The sequence below is a fragment of the Anarhichas minor genome, unplaced genomic scaffold (assembly GCF_050575085.1).
Source record: "Anarhichas minor isolate MPS153535 unplaced genomic scaffold, ASM5057508v1 ptg000011l, whole genome shotgun sequence".
Classification (NCBI taxonomy): domain Eukaryota; kingdom Metazoa; phylum Chordata; class Actinopteri; order Perciformes; family Anarhichadidae; genus Anarhichas; species Anarhichas minor.
Genome location: NW_027466457.1, coordinates 4,244,621 through 4,258,751, shown reverse-complemented (window position 1 = coordinate 4,258,751; position 14,131 = coordinate 4,244,621). Strand labels below are relative to the sequence as shown.

Genomic DNA, 14,131 nt, shown 5'->3' with positions numbered 1-14,131 from the left:
ATCTTAAGCCTTACTGGGTATAGGAAACTAACTGTGGATCTATGTATCAGGGTTTTCATTATCTGGTACCATTTTTTGAAGTCTAACATATCTCAATCTTTCCGGTCATAATGTCCACTCAAAATAATTCCCTACAAGCACCATTAGAATTGTATTAAAACAGGCTAAAATTAAATGTCCTCACATATTACCGTATAAAAAATGAATTAACTTTTTAATTTTTTTAAATTAAAGTGTAGGCTAAAGGCTAACGTATGCGCAGAACAGAATTTCTCCCATTTGTCTGAGATATTGAAATATTCCAGGACATGTGGGCCGGCACCAACTTCTTCTAACAGAAACGCAGCTATGGACTTTTGAGTCAATCTCCGAATCCCATAGTATTAAGTGAACACAGCACCCCACGGTTTACATCTGAACTATTACCATACTATACCCCTGGGACAAGGAGAGGAAAACAGCATTGATTCAATTAACTCAGATTAATGAGCTACTATCAAGATTCAGACACCTTGAGAGACACCGTGCGAACACACACTACACACTCTATTCACACAGAAAATGCTGAGGCTGGAATTTCCCTAATTATAGACAATGGTGCGTGATTCACGCTGTCCATTTGATACGAATAGTTGAGTTTGATTTGCGTTGAAGTGGTATGTTGTCAAGGAAAGCAGATCGGAAAGCGAGGATGTGTGGATAATCTACTGAGTGCTATAGCAGCAGTACAACATTAATCTCAGTGATGGAAAAAAAGGGTTTTAATGCCTATTTTATCGTACTAGATAGTGTACAATGACCCACAAATAAATGATTATCTACAAAGACAGCAACAAATGGTTGTAATTCCACGAAGGTTTATGTCAAGGATTGCCATATGGGTAACAAATGGCATGACTGACATTTGGATCAGAATCTTAAAAGAGCTGCAATTCTATATGTTCTCTGTCTGCAGGTGTATGCAAATGTTGCATATAAGTAAGTAGCAGGCCAGTTGCAGGTCTTAACAGTTTAGTAGGGGGTGCATTTGAGAAAGTGAGTTAGAAGAAGAGAGAGAGGGAGAGAGAGAGAGAGAGAGAGAGAGAAAAGGGTTAGGGTACTACTGTAAAAGAGGGGCTGTGTGCAAGAGACAAAAAAGTGAAGAACAGAGGGAGTGTATTAGCGACGGACACTGTGATCTAGGAAAAGAAGGAGAGATTACAGATCTGTAGTTCTGGCATCAAATTGAGCAGCTTTAAATGCTGAGACTCAGAGGAACCTTATCTTTCATCTGCAGAGGACCCTGGACCTGAATCTGTAAAGAGCTAGCAGGCTGTAATCTCCGGTCGGTGGCCACTGGCAGCCACTTCACATTCAGTGTTTGTTCTCGTTTGTACTGCAAACTCTCCCTCGCTCGTACCAGATGACCGCAAAAGTTTCTTGAACTCTCCTCTCTGAAGCCCTGCAAATCACAGGTTATGAATCTGGTAGATTTTCGATGTGGGAATACAGTGTTAACATTGCTACAGTAGTAGTCTGTTATAATCTGTTATACTCACAGAACCGACAGTATATGGAACTAAGAGGGTTCAGTTCTTGCAGCAGCACTGCGTCCCGAAATGGAAATTGTTTAGAGACTTGAGGCGCTAATGGAAAATGAGTGAAGAATGGGAGACCTTCATGACTACCGAATTGCACACATAGTGCACAGTGCACAGCTCGCACACCAACAAATGTACAGTACTTAGTTGGTATTGCTCAGATATTCGTGAGCAGCTTTCTCTACCACTTTGTCTATGCCAAACTCGCTGTCTGCCTCAGTCTCTCTTATACACACACCGCATTTTAAATGTTCACTTTTTTTCTCATCCCCTCGTGTAGGATCACAGCATCACGGCGAAGAGGAATATCCTGCATCTTAACAGCCACATCAGACAGGCAGCACAGTGCCGTCTGCAGTCAATAAACAGACTTTAAACTTACCGCTTTATATATGCACACATTTTAAAGCGTGGAATGTTTTTGTTTCACAGGACATATTTATCCTGCCTCTGAACCTTTCTTCCCTTTAGTTTCTGTTTCCTTAAATTTGCATATCTTCAGCCAGTTACTCTCAGGGTGTGCCGAGCAGCAGTGCACCCTAGCTGGTTGCCAAGGAAACTTGCTGAAATTTTCAAATTGGCCAATGGGGCCTGTAGTTAAAGATGTTCAAGCATACACGTTTCTTCAATCACCATTGAGTATGATAACACACTTGTCATTATCCCTGCCCCATTGTGTAGCAATGCCACAATTCATTTAATTGATACATTTTTAAAGGGAAATTGATGACTTGTTCAAACTTTATATTTTACAGCAGAAATGGATTAATAATTTAAAAAGTATACCCCCAAAACAATCATGCTATATAGTGTTGGAAAAGGGCTTTAGGGGACTAAAGGCAAACTGGAAGACGTCAAACAGTCATTATGAATTCCTGCTATTGTTTGTTTTTCTCACTTATTTGCCTCATACTTTGCTGTGGTACAGCATCTTTGATCTTAATAGTGGTCAGGCTGTTTTGGTTCTGTATGTACTGCTTTTCACTAGTTATATCCAACGTGTGTGTAATTATTTATCTACTAAATACTGTTCAATAATGTGGAAACTACACTCCTCTTATGAAAACTCGTTCTGAAAGAGTTTGGTTTATTTTAGTTTTTTTGATCCCGATTCTTCTCGTCTTTGAAAAGAAAAAATAATTCAATTAAATTTGTGTAGGTGATGAAAATATTTGACTGAATGTCATGTGGGAAGGATCGCAATCATCCACTGTGAGGTCCAGCTTTAGGATTATATTATGATGCATCAGTTTGTCAAACACTTCTTTTCTTTACCTTCTGTCCCTGTTTTAGCCCTCACTGCCAGTCACACAGTATCCCTCTTTTTAGCATACAATTAAAAACAAAGGTATTGAGAGACAGTAACAGGTAGATTTCACCCTTTGGGAGTCAGACAAGATTGCATCTCTCTGCTCTTAAATAACAAGGTGTGTGACCAGGCCATGGAGAAGTCAGACATCTATGCGTTTAGCCCACACTGGACAACTGACTGAGCCATCAATTCAATGTACAATGAATGTAAGATAATGTAACGACGAAACAACAGAAAATGAATCAAACGGTCAAACTCATTACATTCTAAATTCTATTGGTAAAGATGTCGAATGTAATAAAAAATTGCAAAACAACAAGAAGTAAAGGGACGTGATTTTATGGGATTGAAAGACATTATGGTTATTAAAAAGAAATCCCTTCACTGTCACAATATCAGATTTTCGAAATGAATTCACAATAACATGTTGCGATATCTATAGAAAATTGCAGAAGAAAATCGAAATAAGGCTATCAGTTAAATTCATTTTACTCAAAATACAAGTGGTGGAGAGAGTCTGTAAGTATAACTTTAAAGCATGGATTATTAACACAATATCATCATATGTGTCTTATTACCTTGACATCAATATTATCTTTTTCAAATATCACGGTTATCGTCAATACCAGTATATCGCAACAACCCCAAATAGACAGTATAGTTGATGCATTTGGTTGTGATTTCACATTTTTGGATTTACTCCCTGACATTTATGACTACTAGGGCTGGGTTTGGCACATTTCAAATGCACTATTAATTATACATCAAAAAGATTTTTGTATGATGTCAAAACTGTTCTCTAGGGTAGAAGGAGAGCACAAATATTAGAAATATCTCACAGTACACAGTAGCAGCACAAACTACGGGCTTCAAAATGAACATAAAGTTGAACAAACAGGTCTCTAAAACAGTTATAACACCCCACTGTCACTGCAAAGGACAAGGAGAGTGAAAAGCAAAGATGTTCTACCTTTGGAGCTTACCTCTGAGCTACTGCTAAGATAGACTCATTTCACTATGAATACAAAAGTAGAGACCGATCTCCCCTGCTGTTAAGGGAAATGTAGCAGCTTTTAGTGTGTAAATTTCCAAGAGGTTGGTAGCAAGGTAGAGAGTATAGTATTAATGTATTGACTGCTACAATCGCCTTCAAGGTCCTTTAAGAGCTCTTACCACTTTTCATACAATCTCAATTCAACATTTTACTCATACAGATTAAGTCTGATAAAATATTACAAAGTAGACAATGTCATCTTTTGGTGGAGGCCACACTATGCTATGCCTAGAAAAAGAAATCCCATATTAAAATATATTGTCCTCTCCTTTGTGGTCATTGAGATACTATTAAAATGGCGAGGGTTATTCCCCCTGCACAAAGACAATGAATATCCAGCCCAAACCTGTAACAAAAGCTCAGTATGATTGGGCTAATATTAATGTCTCCATCTATTCCCAGGTTTCTCTCAGACTAGACTCTGACAGATAGAGATGAAGGAAAACAAAGACAGATAAACAACTGAGAAGAAGTGAACAGGGTGAGTGAATATAATAGAGATAACTTATCAACCGATCACAGATTTAAATGAGAATTGGCTATCCCGTAGAGAACAATAATTGTTTTTGATTTGATTTATTAGTAATCAAAAGCACTTTCCCAAAAACAGTATTAAGTCTCTTGTTACATCCCGATCACAGTTATTTTCCCTTTCTCCCCAATGCAGGACTGCTAATATCTGCACTAAACAAAGAACAAGCTTGTTTAGCATAGCGCTAAATAGGAATTGACCCTTTGCTAAGTCGGCGCCGCTCCATAGACTCTCATTCAATTGTTTCAGATTTTCTACATTTTCAGGCTGATTTTGTGGATTCTAGATAGTCATGGTTAAATGTTGAATTACTTGTGTAATTATGATACTCTGTGATATGTAGGCTATCGCTTCTATCTTCATCTTTATAACCTGTCTTCGCTGCTGTTTGACATTCTGGATTTATCCTTCAAACGCATTGTTTCCACCCTATTGTCTGGTTCTCTCTGAAATCTCTTTTTTTCAAAAATTAGACAATACTTATTCAGGGAATGAAGTTAGTGTCAGTGTGGGCACCATAGCACCTCTGACAGCTTGACGGAGTAGCAGCATGGGGGATGGCCTGGCGAAGGGTCAATTCAGAGTGGAAGCTTCACAGCTGAGAATCAAACTGGTCTGTATGGGGGATACTAGCGCTGGAACGTTTGTGTTCTCTGTAAGAACAGTGGTTTGGCAAAGCTGATTTAAAAACACATTCCTGCTTTGTTACCCTACTCTTGTTTCCACCCATTTTTCTTTCTCTGCAATATTTCTCTTTGTGTAGGACCTAGTGGACAGATGGAAGAGGAATAAATGGCAAGTAAGATAAGGATAAGGGTAACGGTGTCACACTGGGTCAAATCTCTCTGTAGCTCTCTCCCTTCATGGCTGTTGTGGGCAAACAGATGTAGGAATATGCTAGCCACGTCTTGTGCCCTTGCTGCCACTGTGAATACATCTAAAAATAGCAACTTGGGAGCATGGGAGGCATTTCAGAGAGATGCCCACCAATCACTGATGCAACATTGCATATGTCAATCTCTGTGTGTGAATTTGTTTGGAGGAACTGTCAAACCACTGTTGAGTGTAAGGCTCAAGTCAGATGCAGAGACAAGGACATGAAGTGTGGACAAAAGACAAAAAGAGAAAAGGAGGCTAAAAAGAGAGAGGAAGCAGAGAGAAAGAGACAGAAAGAAATGGATATAATGAAAATAATCATACATCCAAAGTCCATATCAGATGTTAGAGAATCTGGTCAGTCTGGTACAAGAAGTTATTAAAAAAAAAGATTAATTGACATAGGGAGAACAAGTCCAATGCCCAGTGATATACTGTAGATAGACCATTATATCTTTACGTCTCAAACTCAACATTACTGTCTGACCATTCTAAAATGGAAGAAATAAAGCTGTTATCACAACTACAAAATTTAGAGTACTGACGAGATATCATAATCCCCACAACCACTATACCCGACGCAAATCATTTTTGTCAGCATCAAGATCATGAAAGCAAGATAAAACCGGTGTCCGCACTGGAAAACTAAAGGTGACTAAAGAAATACGATGGGATGTCCTTAACTGAGGCCTTGGACACTGCTCACAAAAGGTTCACAATGCTGGCAGCCAGACTAAGGAAAAACAGCAGAGAATCACCGGCCAAAATTCTAAATGCTTTGAACACAAAAAAAACTGTCTACAGTGCAATACAAGTGCAGACCCGCCAATAGCCAAAGCCGAAGACTACTGATAAAGCATAATGGGGGAAACAATCATCGCATAGCACCAATGCTCAATGGATAACAGATGTAAAAGCAGACTACATTCAGACTACATTCTCCCAGAGCAGGAACCAGTCACTATCACAGCAGCAGCCATCCAATAACATGAAGAATTGGATAACATGAGAGTCTCTTCAAGTAACTACAGCACTGGATTGGTGCCAATTATCTAGGGCTGTCCACAACCGAGGAGAATATATATATTTTTGTTTTTATTGCTTTGTTTTTAATCTGCTTACAATTATAGTTAAAAAGCTATTCAATAAATGACCATGGTAACAGTCTTGTCAATGCAACCAGGACATATTAACTGTCAAGTCTGTATGCTTTGACATCAGATCTTTCTTGCTTTGGGATCCAATCAGTCAAACCACATGCCGAGGTGGCCTTGCTCATATTTAGTTCAGATTTATCAAACGCAAGTCCTGCATCATCTTCCCCGCACACAGGAGTTAGTTACTCTGTGTTGATCACGGAATTAGCGGAGCTTGTCTAGTGGCTATTCTTTAATAAAACAAGTCTACTAATACTGAACGGAGGAAGAGTAAGCAGCAAAATATTTTTTTACAGGAAATAAAATGTGTTTGTCTTCCGTTTTCCAGCCGCTCCTTTGACCACAAAATTTATTCAATCAATATCCGCTCAGTCAGGTCGCAGTAAAGTGTCAAGTGTGGACACATACGCAGACAGTTCCCATCTGGCGCATCCGATTTTCTATGCAGTTGTCTCTTGGGGTGGCAGCATTACAGCTGTGATAGGAGCAGAATCAATACGTTGATCAAGAAGAAAGGATCCATTATTGGCCTGACTCCAGATTCTCTGGAAGCCAGCACAGAGCAGAGAACCAGAAGGAAGCTTAGGAGTGTTTTGTTACACGACGACCATCCTCTCTACAGTACTTTAATAAAGACTAGCAGGAGCAACCAGCTCCTGTTGGCAAAATGTTGCACTGAAAGGTTCAGAACACTTTTGTTCCTGCAGCAGTTAGGCTATTTATTAATTCACTGCATGCAGCAACTACTTGCATAGCATGCTGTTTGCGTGGTTGTACATTGCATACCTGCATTGTTTTTGTTGTTATGATTTTGCTACTGATCTCTCTTATTGATTGTGTACTTGGCTTTTGCTGTCCCTCCTATCAATGTTGCAATGAAGTGTGTGTTTCCCTTCAATGACCATTTTTGGTGTTATCCATTGTGTAGATGACATATTGTGTACATTGTGTCTCTGTCTTTGTTGCTGTATTGTGTATGTCTTTGTTTATGGTGGCATTCCAGTCTCCTTTGGGGGTAAATTAAGTTCATCCTATACTATCCTATCTTGTAATAGATTATTCCTCAGACCAACAAGTACAGTTTGGAGCAATTGTATTTTAAGAGGGCTCCCACTCTGACTGGCTAAGGCAAAACAACACTATCACCCTAAATGGAACCACAACAACTATGGATGAATTTCATTGAGACTGGCAGTGTGGAAAGATGGTCGTTGATAAGAAAATGATAATTGGGACTAAAAGATCGAACTACCAGAAGGCTACATAGCAGGTACTGGATACAGGGCGGCTAGAAGAAGATGAGATTCCACTTGCGATTCCAGTACTCAACTGTCAGTGCAGTGGAGAGGCCATTACAGAAGCGCTACCCATCATCAGATATTTAAACGTAGCTATGGCAATTGGCTCGTCGTCCTTGTTGCAACTCTGCTGCTTTTGTGAGGTTTTGTTTTCTTCGTAATCAAATAAACCAATTGAAGTTACATTTTAATTTAAGTTTAATTTCTCTTGCTTGCAGGCTGTCACACTCTTACTCTTGATCTTGATCTTTACATCAATAACATAAAAAATCTTCACAGATCATTTTATCGTAATTCCAGCCTCCGAAGACTGTATGCCAGCTCGAGAGGAGTCAAGGCCAGTGTTCTGAATGAAGCATGAAGCATCTATGAGTACATCAGTAAAATTGCTCCTGAAAATAAATAGCTTGGAGAATATCTCAAACCAGCAGCAGATATGGAGAGTGCTTAAAATGAGGTTAGAGGAGATACCTTGGAAAGCAAATCCCCACACGGGAACATGGACAGTCAAAAGAGGAGACAGACCAAACCATAGTTTGTGCAAACATGCCATTGAGGGAGTAAGGCACACAGTTTAAGAGTGTATGATGTAAGCAGCAACAATATACTGAATATGGCAAAACCATTGCAGTACACATGGTTTAAGAAATACAGAGGTCCAAAAACTGAGCCTGGGCTTACTAGCGAGGTTCAGGGGCATGCAAGGGCAAACATTTGATAACAATAGCTTTAAATCCATGTTGCTGGACATTAGCATACATGGTCTGTCATGAAGTAATATGTGTGTATTAAGGTTAAATGTTGCAATGAACGATTCATACTGAACATAAAGAAGAGGCTGAAATGATCAGAAAACATCTGAAAATGAATGCTGATAATGATTAGTAAAAGAGAATTCACACTGTTGTTCTCTCTCCACCTTTGTATTCAGTGCCTGTCCCTTTTTCTGTGATTCCTCACTTGTCTATCCTACCAATATTTATTGAAAATAATTTAATAAAATTATAAACACCTTCTTTTTTTCGAGTTTGCTTCATTTTGGATTTGAATTATAGAAATGTGTCTCAGTACTAAAACGTAAACAAAATGGGTATCTTACAATGATTTATTTATACAATAATACTTTTATTACATAATTATGCTAGGTGTTTGGTTGTTTAATTGAGCCTATAGATTCCATTGTATCAACCATAGGACATATATATTTCTGTGGTAATGTCATTGTTGAGTCTGATCAGGTGAGTTTTTGTTGAACATCACAGAGACATAATGCTAACCCTATCCTGGACACAGTCCATAGTACCTGCTCTTTGTCTCTCACCCCCATCACCTTCTCTCTTTCTTTCTCTCTCAGTCACCTTATTTTGTCCCGTATCTTTTGCCTTCTCAAAGCTGAGCTTTGATTGACAGTTGTTTAATTTCTCTCTGTCTCAGTGAAGGAAATAAACACATGTGGGCTACATAGGGGTGAAAATGAAACTAAACTTCGGGCATCACTGGTCACTGTTTAACATAGCACAACCACATAGAAGCTATTGGTCAGATAATGTCTGTCTGGGGATGAATGGCATTGAACTATTAGCAGTCAACTCATTAAACTATCTAGTTATCTGAATCCATGCCTGTACAGTTCCCTCAAGTTGTTGTAATCAAATGAGGTCACTGACGTCCAGACATCAGTGACCTCAATGGTAGGTACGGCCATGGGCACAACCAAGTACGCGTGAAGTGGACACAAAAATATGCACTTGGTAAGGTGGGGCCTCTAAGTCATCCATGTGAGACGCCAGAACAGGGAGGCTGAGAATGATGGAGCCGAGATTCTGGACTTGCACAACCATCAACCAAACTGTTCTCCAAGCAGTAAACGTGCTGCACAGACGCCTCAAACGTATAGGTGTATGGTAAAGTACCCAGACACGATGACGACACGCAGTGCATGGATGGGAAAAGGTGGGTATTTTCCCTTTTTTTTATTTTGTAGAATAATCATCATCACACTGTTGTACGTCTGACAGTAAATTACCTTCTGTGAAAGAATAAAGAGAGGGAATGCAAAAAAAGAGACAACAAGAGAGGCAAACTATTTATGTCAGTGTCTCCCTCTCTTGTTGGAGATGAATGAAACCCATTAGCAGTATTGGGAAGCGATCTCTTTTTTTCAACCAACCATAGAAATAGAGTTTTGGTGGAGTTGGATATGATGAGTGACAAATGATATCTATGTTACGGAAAAAAAAGCACCATTTTCGCAAATAATCTACCCAAAAATCTGACTGAACAAACGTCGGTATCAACTGCTAATGCAGCTTTACTGTCCCATACTACCAAGACTGGTACTTGTGTTGCACCAAGGAGTGAGAAACTCTTTTATGCAATAATGGCCTTGGTTTAGAAGTGTGAGGATTAAGTCATTTTGGACTTTAGAACTCACTCTACCACATGGAGCTGTGCTGTTCTTCTCTCCTGCTGAAAAGGAAAAGTGTTGCATGGCGCTACATTCTGCTGATCCAGGCTTGAAACACGGCAGGAGGTGTGTAATCCAACTTCAGGCTGACTATTCTAGTGTAATCTCCTGCTCACTCAGAGTACACACAAGTCACTTTTGACTGCTCCATAAAAGATTCAAACTGTCAGAGTCTGGCCATCTGTCATCTGCCTCTATGTTTGCCTGTCAGACTTTCAGGCTCCCTCTCTGTTTTTCTTTCTGTCTATCACAATGTCACGCTGCATGTGCTCGTCAGTATACTGGACTTAAATATGACTCCTTGAAAGTGAAACGAATGATCTGTTGAGCATCTTTACATCACATAAGCACATTAAGGGAAGTCCCTTGGCAATAGGATTAATAGGATTTAAGGGCCTGTGTGCATGTTTGTGTTCCGAGTGTTTTCAAGTATGTAAAAGCATGTTGAAGTGTGCTTGTGTATGCGTGCATACAGTACATAATGTGTGTACATCTTTGTGTGTGTGTATGTGTGCGTGCGTCCATGCGTGTGTTTGAGCAGTTTTTGTTCACAGACAGCGATTCTGCAGCACCTTTGGGGAATTCTCTGCTTTCTTTTCAACTGCTCTCCTATAATTTCCTATCTTGATTTCTTGCATGCAGTGCCTCACTAAAATACAATGGGTCATTTCAGCCAAGAAGCCAACAACAATGAGGTAATCGACAATAACAAACAGAAAAGCAGCCTCTTGCCTTTGCTATCAATGTCTGGAGAAAGAATCCAAAGCATACTCAAACTAAACCACCCACAGAAAGCCAACCGAGTACCTGAGAAGGAATAGTCTGTCTGTAAAGGTTTAATCTGCAGTTTGCTCTGCCATTAGTCCATGATGTCTCCTTTGGAAATGTGAGAGCAGATGAAGAGGGGTAAGTATAAGTGTTGACACAGGGGCATATTAGTAATAAAAGGCTTAATGCTGTGTTGTTACATGTAAAATGTCACATGGTATCTTTCTAATAGTGTGATCTTCTGTCACATGCTACTGACAGGGAGAAAGAGAGCATAGCTTAGAGATGTGTTGGATTGATAACACTGTATTTCATTCTACAGCCAATGATGGGTAAAATATTTCTTCCTCTTTGCATTTATATGCAATTCGAGGTAATCACTTTCTGTTGGAGATCATTCTAACCTGTGATGTATGGACAATGTAATGTTAATGTTACTTACTTTACAGTAAAGAATGAAGTACTTATTTAAAAAGAGCTAAAATACACATAACCATTCATCAAGAGTGGCTGTTGTTGTAGTGCCCAAACCATCACTCAAACACGACAGGATAGCTGTTGCTGACTCCATATGATTTACAATAGCAGAGCTTGAAAAATGAATGCAATTAACATATTTGGGAACTGGACATTTGCCCTATTCCACCTTCTGCAGCAAACAAATTCAGGAAGAAACATACTTCAGTATGGTCACAGGGATTTTGTGAAGAGAATACTCTGCATGCTGCATGTTGAAATGGGAAAATAAACAGAGGAAAGGATCAATGTCACAGTCTAATGGTGCTGCGTTTTTTTCCTATGGCTGCAATACTACACAAGACACAGGCTACATCTTCAAGGGTTCCTGCGCAAAGATTGTATCAAGAAGAATGTAGGATTGGATCTCTTATTCTGTCTGGGCAAGAAGCTGCAACAGAGAGAGGGAAAGTTTCACAGTTCAGGTGTAACTATCTTGATTCTCTACTCTGTGTCTTCCTGTGGATTTATAATGCCTCGTATAGCCTTCTTTATCCCTGATGCCTTTGCTCTCCCCCTCCCCTCCCTCTCCCCTCCCTCCCCCGCTCTCACCCTAAGTGGCCAGTTGTCAAAGTCAGCTGAAGCCCAGTTAATGATGAGGTAGATTTAATAGCAAGACATCAGTGGAATAGGCGGGGAGTGGAACCCCCGGAAGCCAGCAAGCAAATACAGCCACCGAGTGTGCATACCAAAAAGAGAAAGAGAGGGAAAAGAGGAAAAAAAGAGTGCGTAGGACAAAGTAAGAGGGAAAAAAAGAGAAAACTGAAGATGTTTAAAAGAAGCTAAATCCAAAAAGCAGACAAAAGAGAAGTAGAAAGCTCCCATTCAGAGAGGAAGGGGGAGAGGCAGCTCCCCTCTCTTTTATCCTCTCTCCAGCAGTGGCTGCAGAACGAGCTCTTACCGTCTGTTGTAGGTCTGGGATTCCAATGCGGATGACCACGGTGTTGCCCGTCGGCTCTTCCATGGGTGCTCTCGCACTGTGGCTCCGCTCTGCACCGGGACGGAAAGCCGGAACACCGACAGGAATGGGAACACCGCTGTCCTCTTCCCGGGAGCTGCCGCGGTCAGTGCTGGCCCCCTGGCTGCCGTTTGCTGTGTGTGTGTGAGGCTGTGTGAGTGTGTGTGAGTGTGTGTATGTGTATGTGTGATGCTGCTGCTGCTGGTCCTGCCGTGGAGGGCTGGGTGGCTCATGTTTGCCGGCTGCCGGACGCAGAGGCATGCTCCGTGTTAGGGGCTCGGTCTATGTCTCTCTCTCTCTCCAGACACACACACAAGCACACGCACACACACACACACACACACACCGATGGCTCTCGCTCACACTACACGCACACACGGTTTGCAGCGTGCATCACTCGCCTGGGAGAGAAAAAGAGGGCGGGAGAGAGAGGCAGGGGAGGAGGGTGGCAGGGAGGGAATGGGCATAAAGGAGGGGGTATTAGGAGATTACAAAGAGATGAAGGGTAAAAACACAGAGAGAAGATAAATACCAGCGAAACTTGGAAATAAAACCGAGGAGAGATGCATAGATAAAGCAAGATTGAAGGAATTACATTCATAAAAGGGTGCAACATTATTTAACTCTAATCTGTGATTTGCACAAATGATAATCCTAATGCAATTAGTAAAAAAAGAGACACATTTATTCTTTAAATAGAACAAAATAGATAAAACAAAAACAGAAAAAGCAGAATAGAGGGAGAGGATTGCTCAACATTTGCATGAAAATGGATATTTAGTATTAACTGCACGTGTGTTTGAATAGTGTTTAACTAAAGTTTTTTAATATGCTAAATATGTATACTACAGTGGCCATAATGCGACACGGTTGCCGTCACACATTGTTGCTCTTGCTGTAGTGCACGCTGTCGTGCCGTCGGGACACAATGGGGGATTGTTCGTGCGGATCAATGTCGTGCAGGATTTGGCCTTCATGCTTCACTTTATCTACGAGGGGTGTCGCTGATTAAATGGTTCCCATGTAAACACAGTGACACGTAGTCATAGACAGAGCAAGCTGTCATAAAAGAGGTTGAGGTTTTTGTGGGAGTTCTTCCCATTGAGGGTCGTTGTCAAAAGGGGCGTTGTTTTCAATTTCTGTTTCATCATGCAGGCCCTGTGAAGCACTGAGACTGGTACTGTCATTAAGGGCTAATAATGTCAAACTGACCTTCATTTTGATCTGTGCCTTGTAAAACAGGCATCCAAAGGGATTTCATAGTCTGAGACTTTCGTGTTTAATGAAGAAAGATGTGTTGACCAACTAACATGCTGGTTCAGTTCATGCTGTCAGATTAGCTTGAACTCAGGACAACGATGGGAATGCTTATCAGAGGAGATTGGTACCCGTTGTGTGTAACACAAATACGTAAGAGCTTGAGTATTGCCAGTTTCAAAAGCAACCATTTGAATAAGCGAGCTTGTCATGAAAGAAAATGTGGCGTAAAATATTTGTGGCAGGTCTGTGAATTATTAATTGTGATCTTAAGTCAGTGCTATGCCATATTGTGTTTCAGTGTCATCATTGTGCAAGTTGACCCAACAGCCTTGAGAAAGCATTTTCTTATTGGA

General features: G+C 40.5%; 1 protein-coding gene across 1 annotated transcript in view; it reads right to left on the bottom strand.

Moving 5' to 3' along the window:
- The window catches only part of shank3a (SH3 and multiple ankyrin repeat domains 3a), a 122,097-nt gene extending 109,318 nt beyond the window's left edge, over positions 1 to 12,779 (bottom strand). Inside the window, exon 1 of the mRNA XM_076089871.1 lies at positions 12,462 to 12,779. Coding sequence (XP_075945986.1) covers positions 12,462 to 12,779 — 318 coding nt within the window. The remainder of the gene's footprint in view (positions 1 to 12,461) is intronic.
- Between the last annotated feature and the right edge of the window lie 1,352 nt (positions 12,780 to 14,131).